The following is a 19327-nucleotide window of genomic DNA, read 5'->3' on the forward strand; positions in this document are numbered from 1 at the left end:
ACAGATATATAAAACTGACCAATCGCGTCAAAATTAACAATGTCACTGTTTTCGACCGATCATTCCTATGGAAGCTGTATGATATAGTCGCCCTGGCAATGGCATGGTGATCCCTGGCATACTGGCCGCACATGAACATTATAATATTATAAATTGCACATTCCATTGACCACAAACAAACCCAAACCCTTTAATCTTACTCTTCAATAAAGTTTCGTATATATACCTACATATATGTTAAAATAAGTCTCGATCTTTGGCATTTAACCATTATACACAACCCTCTATAGCTTAAACAAGGTAATAATGAAGGATACTCTACAAATGATTTACGAAATGGTCGAATCGATATTAAAATTAGCTAATAATTGTTAAAACAAAAAGTATCTAAGCTTATCTAGTGACAACTTCATCTTATTCCTCTGATATTGGCACAAACCCAAGACTATTGATCTGGCTCAATATTCTTAAAGTAAACGTATTTATATTCATATTCCAACCGGGAAGGATTATATCACTTGAAAATTAAGCATAAAGAATAATCCTGAAAATCAAAAACTCACCAAAAAAATTTTCCATTGCTAGTAAAAGTTAAAGTTTATAGAGACTTAATAAGTTTCGACAAGATATATCAGTTCTATTTGACAAAAAAAAAAACGTTTTAATAGGTATTTGTTTTGCTTATTTTCTTTTAGTTTTTTGCATTTCTAAATATAACATCATCTGTACGATATTTAAATCGATCGTAAAACTATTTAATTTTTCGTTTCTCTCTTTTCTTTTACCTGTTTATGTATACGTATATATAGTAGGGTTTAATGTGGTAGATCATATTTATATATGTAAATGGTATATACGCAGATATACATATACTTCGAGGATTGTGGGTCATACAGTACACATACACAATAATATAATACGATATATATATATATATATACTTTATGACATAAGAGGAAACATATTTGGCAAAAATTGGATTGACATTTTATCTGCTAGCCGCGAGAGTTAGATGATGGAAAAGGACAATGACACATAATGAGTGCTAGCTAAACATAAAAACAGGTAGAATTATGTTAATTTAAAATATTTTTGGATAAACGAACCTACTTGCATATACAATTCAATGTGGAAACGAATTAAGGCTAAAATACACAATTTATATATGAATCAAGAAAATAGATCAATATTTTAGCTATACATTTAAAGTGCGATGTGGTGAGGGATTCTTTATGATATGCATAATGTGTTTTTAGTGTGTTCTTTTTTTTTCATTTTGGGATAGCTCATTAAAAACAACTTAGCCAACTGTACAAACAAATTTAAAAACTAATTTGCAAAGGTCAAAATGGAAGAGATCAAACTGAAATGAAATCAAAGTGATCAAGTGCAGATTTCCGTGATACATCAGCTTATTGACATTTGAATTCTGCTCTTTTAGAGCATACACTTTAATTAATGATTATGTCATATTGATCACGTTTAAAATGACTTCTAAGTTTTGTATTCTATTGTTTTAACAGTTGACCAATCTCTTCCATTAAGACCAACCTCGTGGACTCATCGCTTTTTGGTGTCCATTACAAATAAATTCTTGATTAATAATAATAATAATAATTACTATAATAAACTCTAATTAAATAGAAACTAAAGAGCAATCGAAATAAATGATTACTTAAAGCTTTTGCTGACCATCTTTGCTAGCATTGGCTAATGCTGCCGCTGCAGCTGCACTGCTTCCAGTCAAGTTCTCGTGATTGACAATGAATTTCTTTGCCCCCGATAATCCCTGCTTATTGATATAGAAACTTCGCTGCGTCTGCTGTGATCCACCATCATCGACAATCAGACGATTGAGGAAGGTGGCCGCCGTTTTGGCTCCACTGTCGCATGAGGATGACTCAATGCTAATGGTAGAGCAGCCACCAATGGATGAGGTTTCACTTTTGGCATCGTCGTTCATCATCAACGTGGCATCGTCCAGGGCCAAGTCGGTGACAAGCACTTGGGCGGCGCTCGACGAGGCCGTAGATACAATGGATGAAGTGCGACTCCGGCAAGAGTTTGGCTCACTTTCGGGTATAGAGATGCCCTCATCGATGCTCTGGCTTTGACTTTGGCCACACAAGGCATCTGTTGGATGGGTGATCCCACTTACCGGGATATCACCAACTCCAATCGGTGAAGCCGATACTGGCGAAGGGCAGCCGGAACTGCTGCTATTGTTCCCGCCACTGCCCACTGCATTGTTGGTGCACAGTTTCGAGATGAAAAGTTTGGGTGTTATGCGGCCATCGTAGGTGCCCGATTCGGGACTGGCACAAATCGAAGAGGGCGATTGGCACACAGGCGAAGAGCCACGACTGCAAACCATGGAGATTAGAAAAAAGATTCTATTGAATTCGAGGAACAGGGGGCTTACCTCTCTGTGAAGATCTTCTTTAGGGGCGGTGGGGAATATACATTCCAGTTGCTGCCAGCTGGAGGATTCTCATCTAGTTCGAATTTCCTTTTAACTGGACCCAACTGTGATGGCCTCATGGCTATGGGCGACATGGAACGCCGCGTGGCAAATGTCCGACGGGTGGGTGAAGGGGAATACGGCAGACGCATGCCCGCACGATTGTTTGTAGGGCTTGGACTTGGGCTCGATGAGCCCGTTGCCGCTGTCGTCGTTGTTGGCACTGTTACCTGCAGAGGATTGGAGAATTCATCCGATTTACATGACCAATTCTCTGCCACCAAAGTCAAGTCCTCCCAGCTTTGTGATATTTGTATTTCCCTATGCACTTCCCGTTCATGATTCACCTCACGGCTATTGACATCGGCGCATTCTTCCTGTCGCAGTTGAGAGACTCGGGGTCCTAGGCACAAAGCTCCTCCCGCTCCCGGGGTTAACGGACTATAACTGGCCGAATAGCGACGAGCACGAGGCGTAAATATGTTAAACATGGGAGCTGGTGACACTTCCCGAGAATTGGGCTGGGAACGTATGTGTATATTGTTACCAAAACAATCTAACGAAGACGAACCAGACCCAGACGAGGTGGAACCAGAAGTCGAGGGATTGCTGTGCATTCTCAACATGTAGGGATCCTGATGCCTCTGCGGTTTGGCTTGCGGCTGTGGCTGCTTCTTGGGTGTCTGTTCGCCCTGCTCTGCATTTGCTGCAGCCATAGCAGCTGCAGCTGCTGATCTGGTGGTCATGGGAGCCGTAAGTTGTGGTATATATCTTATAATGGGCACACTTAGACAGCGTTTTAGAGTCTTGGAGCTGCTCCCACTCGATGATGGTGGTCCCGGCTCTGAAGTATCCATGGCTGTGCCTTCTTCATCTGGTTTTCCAGCTTCTTTATTGGTGGCTTTCGCATCCGTCTCCATGTTCTTAAAAGCAAACAAATAAAACTTCTCTGTAATTTGTTCGTTGTTATTTTTTTTTGACTTCTCTGTAATTTGTTTGTTGTTATTTTTTTTTGACTGCTCAGCTGTTTTTTTTTTTTTTTTCGCCTGCTTAGCATTTGGCAGTTTTGTATTGGCTTCTATTATTTGATTTTTTTGGACGCCCCCTGGCCAGGATGTGTTTCTTCTTGACACCCAGAACCCGCCACTACTGCCCTTCCCCTCGCAGACAAGACCCTCACTATTCCAACACTGCATTCGGCTTTACTTTTGCCTTTGCCACTTCCATTTTTTGCTGCCTTCATACTGCAAAATATGCCTATTTTCATTTACATTTTTTGCCCATTTAACTCACTTAGTATTTGCAAATTATGTTTAAATTAGTTATTTCATATCTTAAACTATTCGTGGCGAGACATAACATTCCAATTTAGATTGTTTAAATTGCTTTAATTTACTTACAAAGTTATCCTGATTTTTCAGCTACCCGTTTTATGTCTTTTTTTCTAGTGTTGGTTAACGTTCGATTGACATTGACTCAAACACGTTCCGATTGTATGCAAAACCATTTAATCAAATCCTTTAAAAACTCGTATAAAATATTGGTAAAATTTTCAGAAAGCATATATATTCTCGTTCAACATAAATCGGCGAAATTTTTCCCCCTATTAACGGAGCTTAAATATAAAGTCAACTGGTGAAAACCTGGTAAGAATACGTTCACTTTTATATTACAGTTTATTAAAATCAAAGATTTTTCTTGAATAACTATATAGCTCTAAGCTAGTACCCATTAATTTCTTCTCTATTATGACCTATCAAAAATAATATTATACTAAAAATATTTCCAACTTTTGTCTGAACGAATATTTCTTATAGAACTAATTATGATTTTATTTTGTAAGCGCTTAGTTAAAGTAAATGTATCAAATCTAAGCAGTATATATGAGTTTCTCATTTTGCTATAAAGAAATAAATTCTTTTTTTTTTTATGAACTGAACTTTAAAATTAGCAAAATCCCATTTCGAACTTTATCCATTTTAAATTCTTAAACAACTTTACATTTAAATAGTTTCAAACATAAATACAAATAAAACCCACTTCAAAGTATTATTTATTTTTAGATAAACACATTGTTTACACAAAAGAGATCATTAAAAAGGTTCTTTAAATTTCAGAGGCCACCCTTGCCGTTTATTATCTTCTTACCGATAGTATCGAACATCGCTGGCAGTATACTAGTTGACCAACACTGTTTGGAGCGCGCAAATATAAATTGTACTCGTTGCTGCCTTTCTACATCCAAATAGAAATAACACAAAAGATAATTTTGATTTTTATTTTCTTTTTTTTTTTTTTTTTGGTTTTGTAGACACAGTTTTACATTTATTATTAATGCATAAACTTAAAAACAAATATTTAATATTCAGTTTTTATCTTTTACAAGCCGAGTTGTAATAGTTTGTTTTTTTTTGGTTTTTGTTTACTTATGTCTTGTGTAACAGAAAATCACAAATTGAACTTAAAATAACAGTTTGTTTTCCTTTTTTTTAAGTTCGTAGTAAATGTAACTTAAATTGTTGCTGTTTATGTTAACTCTACGCAAAAAAGAGTAAATGGAAATTTGACTTCATTTTGTTTATGCGAAGTTAATAATACTTGGGAATTAAAATATTATTTCATTGAGTGAATGAAAACTACGAGCAAAAATTACAAATTTTTTTTGTTTTTGTTATAATTCTCCATTTCATAATTCTTCGACTACTTTGATCATTGATTTAAATTTTCTTTGTCCGATTCGTTTCATTTTTTTGGATGGTTTTGCAATTGAAATCGTTTAGTTCCGTCTTTATAACTATATTTTGAGGAAAGTTTTTCGCAGGGTGAAATCGAAGCGTTTTAATTGTCTATATGTATATATACGTTTCTCTTATGGTTTAGTTTAGTTAATGAGCGATCTTCGTAAAAGTTGGCAAACGTAGAAGGAGGGGGAGTTTACGGGGGGAGGAGCTTTCTACTATCTGTCTTTCTTAACCATCAGACAATGCTGGAGTTACCCAACCATATTTCTCGTGCGTCTTCACCAGCGAGCGGAAAGACTCCTCTGCTTGACGTCTGAAATAAAAAGAAGAGATTCAATTCATCTAAAATACAACGAAGAACAATTTAAAATGGTTAATATTATTAACTAAACAAAATAAAAAATAGCCTACCCAAATGATGTTAGTATTCAAAGTGGTCGAATATAAAAAGGCACGTATTTAAGAATGATTTGGAATTCAAATCACTTAACCAAGGCTTTGTTTTTGAATATTATAATTAAGATGTTGAGTTTAGGAAATTCCGTACTGTTTCAGGGGGGCATTTTGTCTTTTTGAGGATTTATTCTAATTTCCGAACTCCTCCCTCGTTTGGTTCATGCTCTAAGCTTAGAGGAGCGAACTTCATAGCCAAATATTTATCAAGATATTTCTTTGCGTGGAGCCTGCGGAATTGTACATTTTTAATAATAATAATATAAATAATAATGTTTAATTTGTGTAAGTACTAGTACATTCTGACTGTTTTTAGACCTGTCTTAATAATCTTTCTGATTAAAAAAGTCATATTAGTTGAAAACGTATCCTTTAAATCAGTTTCGACTTATTTTCGATCTTATCTTGATCTTACATGGCGATAGCCTTATAGTTTGTTCTTGTACTCTATAAAAAGTAGATTATGAGCATATGGAATTATCATTTTCGTGTCATTTTCAATTTAAGTAAATCTTCGAGTCTTTTTTAGATGGTAAAAATAACATAAAAATTCATTTTAACTAGTTAATAATACTATATTCAATACATACAACCGGCTCCATTGAGTAGAATGTATACTAATGCAAACAAACGGACCGACAATGTCTATGTGTAAGTAATTGAGTTTATACGCTAATTTATTGGATTATTCGATTTGTGTTCATACCGGCTAAACTCCTTTGCATTTTTCGGTTTACGTGCTATGCGTCCTTGACCCTTGACAACACTCGCTGAGAATTGCATTATTACCGCTTCCACAGTGTAGGCACTGGCCCAGCCACGGGGCGTTAGCAATTCCATGCATATGGCTCCGCCCTCCATTACATAGCCCTTTTCGATGAGCGGCTCCACGACACGCATAAACGGCGGTGAGAATGGAAAATTGTTGGGAAAACTCAAATGTAAGAGTATGGCTGGAACATTAAGTTCGATCATATCGTGTGCCAGCGGTGAATCTGGATCGATAACGTGAAGTCGGACATGCCATTCAAATAGACTGTCTTTGACTAGCTCCACCTGGAATAAAGAAAAAACAATTGAATCCTAATCATATCAAATCAAAGTTCATCTCTTACTGTGAAAACAGAATCTTTTTTATTTTGCAATCGTTCCATTTCCCGATATTCTTTCATCAAGCGTCGGGATCGTATGGTTTGATCTGGTGCCGTCATCAATTGAAGACCCAAAGCGGGTGACACTCTATAAAATTGACATAGATCGATCTTAATTGAAGAGTTTTGCTCGTTTAAGCAGATGTATTGACTGACTTACTTGTGATCTTGGCGACGTCGCTTGCCGGGTGAATCACAAACTACCTGATCGGGAGCCATTCGTACTATAGCGTTTTTTGAGTTGGCACCACCACCCACAGCTCCTGCTCCTGCAGCTACATTTGCGGCAGCTGCACCTGATCCTGTTGCTGCCACCCCACCACTTGTGGCAGCTGCCTCATTGTTATTGTTGTTGTTGCTGCCGGTGGCTCCATCTACCTTATCGCTGTTGCTGCTGCTCTTATCATTATTAATATTATTATTATTGTGATTATGGTTGTTGTTGTTGCTAGATTTGTGGAAGATTTTGCGGAATGCAGTGACAACGCGCTCCTTTGAACGTGATGACATCTTTCTGGTTGTTCTTGCTGGTCTTTATGGGGTTTCTCTGGTCTGTTTGTTGTTGGGTTGTTCCTTTAAAACGGTGGCTTTGATTTCCTACAAGTACTCGTACATCTATATACATATATTTATTATATATTCATTTGTTTATGTGGTCGTCGTATATATTTTTGTATTTCTTTGATATCAGTCTTTATTTTTCTAGGTTATTTTCTTTGTTTGTGCAAATATGGATTGTTTGCTGTAGGTTAACTTTTTGAAACGTTTATTTATTGGTTGGTGTCTTTTTTGGGAAATAAAATATTCTGCAAAGATAAACAAAAAGATTATAGATGTTATTAAAAGTAAACTGTTTAATTAAATTCGCTATTAAGGTACTTCTTTATACAGAACATGAATTTTTATTTTATCAAGTGCCCTTAGCTTGTTTCCTGACTCATGCAACAATATAAACCATTTTGTTTACCACAATATTTAGCAAGCTTTCGATTTAATCAACTAATATGCATATTAAATACTAGATACAAAAATATTTACACTTTCTAAATTTGTGGTAATTTCGCTGAATGGGAGGTAATTATTTCTTGTACTTAACTGTTTGCTTATTTTAATTGCATTTGCCCACGCAATATTTTGCGAAAAGTGTTCAATTTGATGACAGGTCTCCTTATGTGGGTAGTGGCTTTAAGTGAAGCTTATTGGTAAATTGAGTTAGTAAGTTATTGATCAAGTGGCTTTTAAAATGCTCTTCAATGCATCTTGAATGTCTCAAATTCTTAGAGTTTTGACGAAATTTGGTTTTATTTAAGGTGCACCTGACAAAAGTCTTTTGAATAACTACCAAACTCTTGAATAGACAAAAATTAGATATCTTTAGTGAAAAGGGAGACCTGATCCCAAGATAAAGAAGGGGAAAGGATAGAATGTATGAGGAAGCAAAATGTAATAGGAAGGTTAGCCTAAAAATCTCAAGAATCTAACATATTTCTTTGGTGAGGACCAATTTAAACCAAAATGATACCAGGATAAAGCCAGTGTCATGTGAATCATCCACCTGACCGAGAAAATACATAAACAAATATTGAAAAATTACTAATAACGAGATATTCTATAGTAAAGAATAGAAAAGAGCTCTGATAAAATGGCCATTGGTGTAGGTATAATTAAATTGTTAATTTGGCTACTTCAAGTGAGCCTATTTGGCCTTTAACAATTTGATCTATGTAGTTTGTTTGATTTGTTTATACAATACTGATTCTTCTTTAGTTTTATTTATTTAGAGTTAGAAAAAAAAGCTACATCTCTTCTACAACATAAAAATTGCATCAAGACAACTTCAGAATCGACTTTTAGAACAATCTAACAATAATTTTAATGAATTATTGAAAAGAGACCTGGTAGAGAAGTTAGAATATTTAGGATTTTGCTGCATAGGTTTATGGATATAAAACCGAGTTAACTCTCTTTGTGATGAATCGCCTAGTTCATGTGAGCAAAATCCTTACTTATGCCTGTATCTTTAAAAGGTATTCGTTAGGGTAGAGAAATTGTTTTAAATTGCATGGGAAATTCGAAGACTTTGTTGGGTCTCAATCATTTTCATATTTAAAGAGTGTTTAGGGTTATGGGCCGGGTATCTTAACGACTCATAAATAGACAGATGTCTTGGACAAATAAGGAACTAAAAATATGCTTAAAAAGTTAGTTTTATTAGGTAATTTGATAGCATTTTGTTCTTAGCAAAGATCTTGCCGCATGCCCAATGAAAATTGGGTAGCAATTTCTTAACTCCTATTAGTTAATTCCGTTTACCATATCTACTTCAATTATCAATCTACCTACTTAAGCCTTCAGGTGGCCAATTGTCATTAAATATGCAAGTTCAATTTTTTTTTCCAATCAAATACTCATTTAGTCTGCTATCTACAAATTTTATCAGCAAACTAAGCTCTTAATTTGTGTTATATCTATATTTGGATAAGTCAAATAACATTGATTTAAGTACTTATAGCCAATGCTTTGACTAGGGCTATTATTAAACTTATTTCTCGGGGTAGGTCAGTGAACAAAACGATTGGAAAAAAGGAATGTGGGCGGTTAGGTTTGTTGGTTTTTTTTAGCGTTATCCTCTTTCGCCAGTGTTTGCCATTTTTTGTTGGTTTTTGTTTTTATTGATTTTCCTGGCGCCAGATAAGAAAAGTTTATTGTATAATTTTGGAATGGAGAGAGATGAGACACAACAAGAAACAGACAGAAACAAGATTTTTTTGTGTCAATATTATAAAACAGACAACAACAAAGCAAAGTTATCCATTCCATTATGCACAAAGCGAAAGAATGGAAGTGGAAAGTGACAGAATTCTGACAATGTTAAGAGTTTTATTTAAGATTTGTTTCGTAATACTATTTATATTATAAACAATCAAATATAATCAATAGGTATCAATTTAAGTCCCAATATGAAGAAATCAAATGAAAAGCTGGGAAGGATCGTAGTAGAACTTCCAGCATTGGAGACATATAGTGGAAAATTTCATACTTTTGTTTTAAAAGGACAGCGAAATGCTTATTAGAGGATCTACGGGAATCCTACGATATATGAATTTGTGAATAGATTTCATAATTTCGATCTTTATCCACATTTCCTTCGAAAATGTAACATAGGAAACTGGTTTCCTAAAATAAATTTAAAGGAAAAAAAAAATCACTTATTTTAATAATTTAAAAAAGGAAAAAAAAGGACAGCAGCCTTTACGTCTTTCCATAAAAAGGATATGCTAAAATGTTTAGGAAATTCCTTACACAAACGTTTCAATTTAGAATTTATTAAATTTAACTTTGAACAAAATCATTTTTAGTCATAATTTTTTTTTTTTAAATTTTGTGAAAATTGAATCGAGTTTAATTTTGAAACGAATTAGAAAACAGAAAACATTTGATTTGATTTTTATTCAATGTCAAGTTTGTATGACATAACAAAACATTAGAATCCTTATAACTTATAATGACGGGCCCTGATTTGAGTAGGATGAGTAGAAGGTATTTAAAGGCAAGTTAATACCCCATCGAAGTTTATTAATAGATAAAATAAATCGCATTTACTAATAAAGTCCCATAGACTATTTTTTGGATTTAAAAATAACTTTAAGTGGGTGTATTAAGTTAGGTTGGCAACAATAAACATTCTCATAATCGTTGGTGACCTTGGTGAGAACGAAAAACAAGTCGAATAAAGCAACGTAAAGAAACGTATCACAGTTTCATGTCCTGGCACATCCTTAAAAACATTTCAAGCAGCATATATATAAAAGAGAGGAAAAGAAATATGTTAAATACTTGTTCCACCATGAAACAAAAATGTGGTTAGAACCGAGGGGTTTGAGGGGTACGTGCGGGTCCAGTGGAGGAGAAGGCAAAAGCAGCCTCATAAAAGGCAAACCAGCAAAAATAAAGGAAAAATAGCGACGACGACGAACGACGACGACGTCTTCTACGAAAACATAAAAAACTTATTACGTCGCAGCCAAAAGCAGCAGCTGCCAAGCCAAAGGGGAACAACAACAGCAGAAGGACTACAAGGAGGGGCACCAGGCAAATGGAAATTGGAGGCTCTTCAGACTTTTATGGCAAAAGTTTACACACACACAGAACACACAATAGTGGTCCCCGACGTGTGAGGCTGGAGGAGATGTTGACCATGGTGTATCCAAAATTGTTTGTCTTGCGCATAATTAGCTAAGGTCCTTCAGGTGGGACCAGCGGGGTTTCTCTATGTGAGTGTGTGTGTAGGTGGGAATCCTTCACACGGCTCGGGGTCACTTTAAGTTTGGACTTTGGCCAATTCCGACGCCAAATGGGCAATAGCCCAAGGGTATTTATTTTATAAGAGATTATAATTATTATTATTATTATACAATGGAACTGAGATTTGTCCATTGTGCTGCACTCTCTAGTGGGTGGAAAGGGTCAAAACAGACAAAGCATCGAATTTTGTTGTTGTTTCTGCCACTAAAGGGTACTTTGTGGGCGGTCGCCCAAAAAGAAAAGGCATAAGCTTCACATGCCAACAGATGAGTGGGATTGGCTTTGACAAATGTGAAGATGATGGCAAGTTTAAGAAGAACAAGAGATACAATAGATTCCGCCTATAACGATACGCAACGGAATAGCAATACCGTATTGTTACACACGATATTCCTTGTTAACCGATACAATACAAAAGATGGACTCCATAAGAATCGAGGGTATTATAAAAAAAGTAAGAGATTTGAAACTCAATGCCATCACACACACTATACATATCCTTGATCATCGTGAGAAGAGTTAAGTCGATATAGCCAAGTCCATTTATGTGTACTAACTTTCCTCCCTCAATTCGAAAGCTACTATCAGAAAACTTGATATCTAAGCGTTTTGTTACATAAGTGAGATAAAATTTGTCGATTCATCCCATCAGACATAAAACATATAGAAAACAGCGATCGAAAAACCTACTTTATTGAGAAGTACTTTCAGTAGAAATATAGAAAAATCTAAGCTAAGTAAGCTTAGTGTGAATAATATTTCAAAATATAGAAACACCTCACGAAATACAAAAGTTAGCGATTTTAAAATGGAACGCACTACTTTTTCGTTTGAGATTGGGTTTTCTATAGACTACATCGTTATAAAAGGCGCAGTCCACAGTAAATGAGTTGTCTGAGTGGCCCAATCAATTAGGCAACTGAACAACGAAGATCCGGATAGGAATCCCAGTTAGTCTATGGATGTAGGACATAGTTTCTAGTGCTTGTTATATATACTTAGGTTGATAGTTTACAACCATATCCTGTACTAATATTAATAATTATACAATAGGTATAAATGTACAGCCGATTGTAAACAGATTGTGTTGCTATACACACGTTTCAGAATCCTTATAACGTTCATCTGCATATCCGTCTTCAGCTCAGTAATTTTGAGAAGTCAGTAGGATAATTTCTCAAAACTGCACGACGTTTGCGAAGACTCACTCTTTGTGGGCATAAAGTACCTATATAACTTTAAAATTATTGTAAATACTAGAAATTTCGATTTCCATGCCCCCCTTTGGACTCTGCTTCTGTATTTGTCCATGACAACTACATATTACCTTAAATATTGGTACTAACAATAAGACAAGTAGATTCTTTTGGGTAAAATGAGGTTGATTAATCTAACTCGACCCATTAGAATTTATTTTATTTAAGTCGAATTAACTTATGCAATGTCTGAACCTATCACATTGTTTATAAACTTTTTTGTATCTATTTGTATGGGGCTCCAACTAAAAGTCAGGATTTATTGAGATACAATTTGTTAAATTTTTAGTGTTGATATCTTCTTGTCATTCAAAATTTAACTTCCCCAAGAAACTTTGAAACTAGGTTTAGTCGGTCTGATTATAGATAACAAAACTTAATGCCAGTTAACACTAAGGACTTTCGCATACATAAAGGCATATCTAATGCCTATCAACCAATACCCTTCCGTTAATAGTGTGTTTTGGCGGTGCTATCATTGTTAATACCTCCTTATTATCCATATCATAAAACTTTTAACGATCCTTATACTCTTTCCTTAATCTAATACATTGTTGCAAATTGTTTTATCTTAAAATCCGAGCATCGTAGGCTTTAACACGGCTGACATTTTTAACTACCATCATTTCTGGTCGATTTACAGACATATTTGCAAACAAAATACTAATTTTACACCCACTTAACATTCAGCATCCAAAATAATGGGGGTTCAACTTTTCTAATGTATCTTTCAGTCAATCAAAATCTTTAATCGCTTTTTTTTAGCGTTTTAAGTTTTCATTTGGCTGAGAACGTGAGAAAATCTGCATCATCATTAAATTTTTTTCGGTCGCATAAACAGTAGTTTGACTCATTTGCCAGTTTTTTTGTTTGTTGTTGCTGCCACGGCATGAAAAATTTGCATTACGCTGCCACCATGTCGACAAGGGGAAAGGGGGAAGGTGAGGAGGAAAATTGTGTCAACTCTTTTCCCCTCGAAGGCATGATTATTGATTTTTGTTTTGCATTTTTCGGAAAATTATATGCAAGAAAAACGATGTTTCCAAAAAAGAAGGAGGGGCATTAGTCAACAAAGCAAACTGACAGACGGAAGTAAGGTTGTGAGTGGGGGGAAAGTGGAAAACCATCTCCTTTAGTTGATTCTTTGTTCTTAGCCATATAAATAAAGCAACTATATATACCTCACCATCTATACATATATGTAAGTTGTGTCGACAATTGCGCTGCACTTTGGTGTTGTCATGGCAAATCAGCCACGCGCCTTCTGAAGCTGTGTGTGTGCATTGTTCTAGTTGGCTTGAGGGTCGTCGTCGTCGTCATCGTCATCGTCATTGTCGGTACGTCCATCAGAATTGTTACAGCTTTGTTAATTTATTTATAAACAATTTTCAGTGGCTTACTATAGAAAATTGTCGTCGATGGGAGCGCGCAACAATGATGAAGTTTTCTTGAAAAAGCCCTCCTCAAATACATTACCCTAAGGGTGGCAGCACCTATATGAACTCCAATGGGCTTTAAAGGAGGCACTTTTCAGATGTACGTTGTGGCAAATTAACCTCTAACTAGTTTAGCTTAGTTTACTTAGGCTTAGATAGAAGGTTCTTTTAACCACTCAGTGACGCATACTGCTGATTTGGTATTTTTAAAAGAACGACCTCTTCATTACTACTTCATGTTTAAAAGGTTCTCTAGAAGCTTACAGAGATGCAATGAATACCAATTCCTTGGCAAGATTAACAGATTTCTACTATAGCTAGCGAACATTCTCTGTCAATTTTTGTATATAATCTGAAACAGGACCAAAACAAAGACACCAAATTAACTTCTTACTTTTCACACCACGGGTCTGGACCTTTCCATACCAAATGTATGAAATTTGTTTGGAATTTTATGTGTGTTTTCGTCATTTTATTGAAAAACGCATATAAAAACATTTCTTTATGCTTTCTTTATTCCAAAAACATAAAATAAATTCAAGTAGTGTTTGTTTTTTCTTAAAGAAGAAAGAAATTTAAAGTTCGTGCCGATTCAAATTGCATAAATACTCAAGGTTTTATGTATGTATTATTGGAGAAACGACATACATATCTCCCATCTCTTTCATTCTTAAGCTTTTTCCGCAAGCAATATATAAATTTTACGGTGTTTTAGTTTTGTTTTTATAGCTAAGTCTATGAAAATGAGTGGAAAATGCACTTGTCTGGTTTAGATTGAGGTGGACCAAAGCTTAAAAAGGCTTCTTAAGTATGCAGTGACGCGCCAGAAACAACCACCAACTGATATAGAGATAAAGGTGGGTGCTTTTAACCCCTCCACACTATTCATTGCCGTGCCTCTGACTAATTCGCCTGACTTTATACGCCCCTCTTTTGTCTCTCTGGGCGGCTGCTGCAGCACACCGCAAATGCAAATTGAATTAAGCTTGTGTTTTGTTGGTGTTTTGCTTTGCTTTTTATGGCAGGCTTTTTATTTCAATATGTATGAGTATTAATCAATCTGAGTGTTGTTGGATTCAAGTTAAAAATGTTTCCTGGTTGACTGCAGAAGCATCAGCTTCACAGCATTTGGTCTTTGTCTCTCCTTTTGTTGCGTTTTTTGTTTTTGTTTTTTGTGGACCAGTTCATTGACTTTCACATTTTAAGCGTGTGACTAATGCTCCAACTACCAGCATCTTGTATCTCCCATTATGGGACCATTTTGACCTTGATATGTCTCTGTTTATGCCCACGAAATGCTCTCACATTTCATTTATGTATTTATTAAGGATGCAGTGCGGCGGAAGCTAAAGAAGTGGATCCTAGACATAAGCTCTCTCCTTGCCGATTTCCTTTTTTCTTATTATCCTTCTCCATTCCTATCTATCGCGCGCGCGTGTCTTGTGCAAACGGAAGCCATTTATGAAATTGCTTTCAACGTCATCATCATCATCATATTTCCCTCTCTCCACGGCGTCGTCGGCTCTAGGGTTAAAGTGGACGTCATGCTGACGCCTTGTTATAGCATGATGAAGGCAATGTCTTGCCGGGTAAGTTGAGGAGGGGTTTTGGAGGTTCGATGATTGCGGTTCGTCTTTTTACTCTCCACTCCCTTCAGCTTTATCTCTTTTTGTCTGTCATGTGTGTGAAGTGACCTGTCATTTTAGTTGGTTAGTTGTTTTTCCTATCGTCCGGTGTCCGGCGTTAAGCACTTTGTTGCCCAACAGACAAACACACATACATACATATGTATACATACATACAATCCATAGGATAAGCCATAAGCTCTTCTCCTTTACAACCTTTTGTTACGTTAATTGTGTTTCGAGTTTCACTTTCATTATGAAATATTATTCATAATTTTTACAACATGCGAAATTTACATTTTTTGAGTGATTAAAGCTTAAAGAACATACATTTTCTCAAAAACTTCACGCCATTGAAAATTAAAATCTGTTATACAAACTTATACTTCTATAAAAATCTGAAATACCAACGACAAACTCTGTTTTACAAACTGTGCTACACTGACAAAGCAGTAAAATATCAACGGTAGCATCTGTTATACAAACTGTTACACTTTACGAATATACGCACATAGCTGTTAGTGAAGTCTTCTCACAAACTAAGCCGAATTCCCGTGAAATATTGTTTGTGAGATCTGTTATACAGACTGTTATACTACATAATTTAAAGGACATGATTGCTCGAATAATGTTACAACACGAACCTAGCGCGAATTGTGTGAAATATTGTAAATGTATTGTCTGTTATACAGACTGTTATACTACAAAATTATAGCAGATGGTTGCTAGAAGAATGCTTTGTCACGAACAAAACGCAATTTTAATTAAATATTATATGTAAGTACATATGTTATCTGTTTTACTAGAAAAATATTAGCCATGTCAAATTTCTATAATATTAACGGTAACATCAGTCATACAAATTAATGTTTCAAGCCACAAATTGCGATAATATATTTGCGGTAAAATTATAACTAGAATACTTTTAGTTAAGTAAATTATATTTCAGAAAGTTAGTTCAAATTATACATATATAAAAATTCAGAATCCTAGCCAGAAGTTTAGATCATGCTGAATAAATATTCAGGACTTCCACAACAAATAAACATTCATTTGATATGCGTATAATAGCTACAATATCAAAGACCTATATAATCGTTTAATATTTTCTGTGCTATCTTATCTGCGGCCTTGTAATATTTAAACAAATAATGACAATAAACAAACAAAAATGGCATAATATCACAGAATTGCCTTATCAAATTAAATTTTCTCAACATATTTCCTCGGAAATGTGACCCAAAATCAACTAAGTTGACTAATTTGCTTCAAACAAAATGAAATTCAAGCTTAGAATGAAACAAAGAGCGACGATTACAACAAAAGAAAACGACCAATTTTTATTAAAAAACAAAAAATTTTAAGCTTGAAAAAGTTTTTTGTTCTCTTTTTTCTCTACTTGTTTGGGCCCTTTTATTGGGGCCTGAACCACATTGTTGCTGTTGTTGTTATTGGTGACAGTTAACGAATGGCCAAAAAGGGGGGGAACAAGAAGGAATTGGGGCAAGCAAGGAACTAGGAAAATGCGCCAATTTTATTTACGGCTGACATTTCCACACTTTTGTCGCCGCCTACGCAAAGAGTAAATGGCAGTAGGAGGAGGATGCTGAGGTTGTGGAACACTCTTTCCACATTGTTTGGTATTCATGAGAAGGACACAACACTTCGCCACTCTCTTGCTTATGCTCTTTGCTCCCACTATTCCTCAACCATATACTTTACTGGGGTAACATGTTGTGCATTTAAATCGTTGCTTGATTTCGATCTTCTTCTCTCCTGCCTCTTCTTCCTGCTCCCTCTTTTTTTAGAATAAAGCTTAGTAGGCATTTTATTTTTATAGGCAACATAAATTGATTATGCGCGCACACATACATACACAGCCTATCTCCTCCCTACGACATCCTTCCACCTATATTGCTGTTGATCTATAAATAGTTAAAGGGGGGAACGAGGCGAGAACAGCAATTAGATGAACCCACGAGCCACAGAATTTATGAATTTTACATGAACAACGCAACGAACGAGACGGGCAAATAGATAAACAATTTCAATCAGCATAAACAATATGGCAGGTGGCATAGACCGCATTAGCCAGGTGTAAACGTAGGCAGGTGTTGGAGGTTGCCTTTAACGTGTGAAAATCCTTTTTATCTGACGTCAGCAAATAAAGGAGCAGAAGCTTAACTGACAACAAGAACAAAAGGAAGTATCCATAATTATGAAAATTTCTAAGTCTTGAAGTGTTTCTAGCATTAAATTTCATCACCGTTCCTTCAATGTTAACTTGTTTATCTCACACGGTGAATAACTAAAATAAAAGAATCGTCTTTTGAATATTTTCAGTCAAAGAAAACTTCATAATCATACGTTAAAAAATTTAAAGTGTGCAAAAGATTTATACTTTTTACCAAGAGCCATAAAAAAATAAACCCTGAGCAAATAACAAATATCAGATGTACAAACATTGAAGGGTTAAGTTTCCTTTCTTTATCTTGCAATTCGAGAACATCCTTAAGATAACCAAATCTCAAGGAAATAATATTCAGATTTACTCCAATTTTAGTTTTTGTCTTTAAGCATATTCTAATCTGAACTGTTAATAACTTCACAATATGTATCGAAATTATAAATTGTTGACAACTTTCGTTACTTTTGACCTTTGCCATGTATTATAAATTGATAAGACTCATCTACTTCTCAGTCCTAAAAATCAATAGATATTCTAGGTACAACATACATATGTATAGTAAGAATTCACTAACCAAATGTCCAAGATCAAAGTAGAGGAATATTATATGAAATCCTGACATGAAAAATAAATTTATTTTGTCCCTGACTTTGAGTGATAGAAGAAGGGGACGTGTAGGTGGGCACCGTTTCAGCCTTCATAAAGGCTCTCGAATTTTTCAGTATCAAGTTCAATGAAGAGCCCCGACATTGAACCGAGTCCAACCTACCACCCACCCTCCAGTGAGGCGCCCATCATATCCCATTCTCCATAACCTACAATTTCATTCATTCGTTCATGGGGGGATTCCCTCCACACAAATTCTTGTCAATGTCAGAAGTTAAAGTGCAAGCAAAAAAAAAAAAAAACAGACACACACAAAGATTCAAAGAGAGCGAGCGAGACGGAGAAACAAATATTTTGTCAAGGCTTTTCAATTGAAAATCGAATAACAGCACACAACTAAAAGAGATGGTTAGAAGGGCGAGAGAAAAAGGAGACATATTTTTCTATCCGTGTGTGTGTGTGTTTGTCTAGAGTTTGGGGGTCAAAAGCTTTTAATTGGCAAATCGATGTGTGTGTGTGTGTGTGTGTGTGCGTGTATGTATGTGTGTTAGTTTGTAAGTGGAAGCTGTGAGCCGGGAGAGGGAGACCGCGCAGGCAGACAAGAGGCGCCAACAAAGGGATACACAGATAACGACACTTGGAATTGCAATTGTCTATCTACCTCTACATCTCTCTCTCCCTCTCGTTGCTGCTCCAAATGACTTGTTTTTTCTTTGCTTGCATTTGTTGCTTTACTTACCGCAAAATGCAATTCGTCTTATCAATGAAAGAACAACACTTCTTTTTCTCCTTCCTCTTGATTTACATTCCTTTACTTTCGGCCTCTTTGCGCAGAAAACGAATTCAGCAGTTCAATCATTAGTTTTATATTGTTTTGTTATTTTTCCTTTTTTTTTTTTCTTGCAATTGTTTGTTCACTTTTACATTATTTTTTTTTATATAAGAAATAATAGCCCCGGGAGCTCGTTTTTACTGTTAGCTTCTCTCTTATTTGTTATATTTATATGTTTTTTCGCCTCAGTTTTTGCTTTTTCGCGGTAGCTTTTTGCCGTAAATTCTTGCCCTCTCGCCGTAAATTCTTGCCCTCTCGCCGTAAATTCTTGCC

The 19327-nt window shown here is 35.5% G+C and overlaps 2 protein-coding genes across 3 annotated transcripts; both read right to left on the minus strand.

The window, feature by feature from the left end:
• Positions 1-612: 612 nt before the first annotated feature.
• LOC137572430 (streptococcal hemagglutinin) lies at positions 613-3958 on the minus strand. The gene is made up of 3 exons (XM_068284191.1): positions 3862-3958; positions 2423-3384; positions 613-2363 (listed from the first exon to the last, which is right to left on the minus strand). The coding sequence occupies exons 2-3, from the start codon at positions 3379-3381 to the stop codon at positions 1676-1678; spliced, it is 1647 nt and encodes a 548-aa protein (XP_068140292.1). The 5' UTR covers positions 3382-3384; positions 3862-3958; the 3' UTR covers positions 613-1675.
• Positions 3959-5033: 1075 nt separating this feature from the next.
• Positions 5034-19323, minus strand: LOC137572425 (ubiquitin-conjugating enzyme E2Q-like protein CG4502). 2 transcript variants are annotated; one of them, XR_011031653.1, is made up of 6 exons: positions 18962-19323; positions 6967-7612; positions 6771-6894; positions 6362-6711; positions 5614-5885; positions 5034-5515 (listed from the first exon to the last, which is right to left on the minus strand). XR_011031653.1 is itself a non-coding variant. In XM_068284184.1 (5 exons), the coding sequence occupies exons 2-5, from the start codon at positions 7314-7316 to the stop codon at positions 5431-5433; spliced, it is 909 nt and encodes a 302-aa protein (XP_068140285.1). In that variant the 5' UTR covers positions 7317-7612; positions 18962-19321; the 3' UTR covers positions 5034-5430. The 2 variants fall into 2 exon arrangements, 1 of the variants encoding a protein (XP_068140285.1); XM_068284184.1 differs by lacking the exon at positions 5614-5885 and having other exon boundaries at positions 18962-19321.
• Positions 19324-19327: the final 4 nt, after the last annotated feature.

The sequence above is a fragment of the Drosophila tropicalis genome, unplaced genomic scaffold, assembly GCF_018151085.1.
Source record: "Drosophila tropicalis isolate 14030-0801.00 unplaced genomic scaffold, ASM1815108v1 contig_302, whole genome shotgun sequence".
Lineage (NCBI taxonomy): Eukaryota > Metazoa > Arthropoda > Insecta > Diptera > Drosophilidae > Drosophila > Drosophila tropicalis.

Bases quoted from the DNA above. Each gene is read 5' to 3' on its own strand.
- LOC137572430 (XM_068284191.1), bottom strand. From the start codon at position 3,381: ATGGAGACGGATGCGAAAGCCACCAATAAAGAAGCTGGAAAACCAGAT. The intron at 2,364-2,422 runs GTAAGCCCCCTG...CATGGTTTGCAG, and splicing joins AAGAAGATCTTCACAGAGAG to TCGTGGCTCTTCGCCTGTGT.
- LOC137572425 (XM_068284184.1), bottom strand. From the start codon at position 7,316: ATGTCATCACGTTCAAAGGAGCGCGTTGTCACTGCATTCCGCAAAATC. The intron at 6,895-6,966 runs GTAAGTCAGTCA...TCAATTTTATAG, and splicing joins CGACGTCGCCAAGATCACAA to AGTGTCACCCGCTTTGGGTC. The intron at 6,712-6,770 runs GTAAGAGATGAA...TCTTTATTCCAG, and splicing joins AAAAAGATTCTGTTTTCACA to GTGGAGCTAGTCAAAGACAG.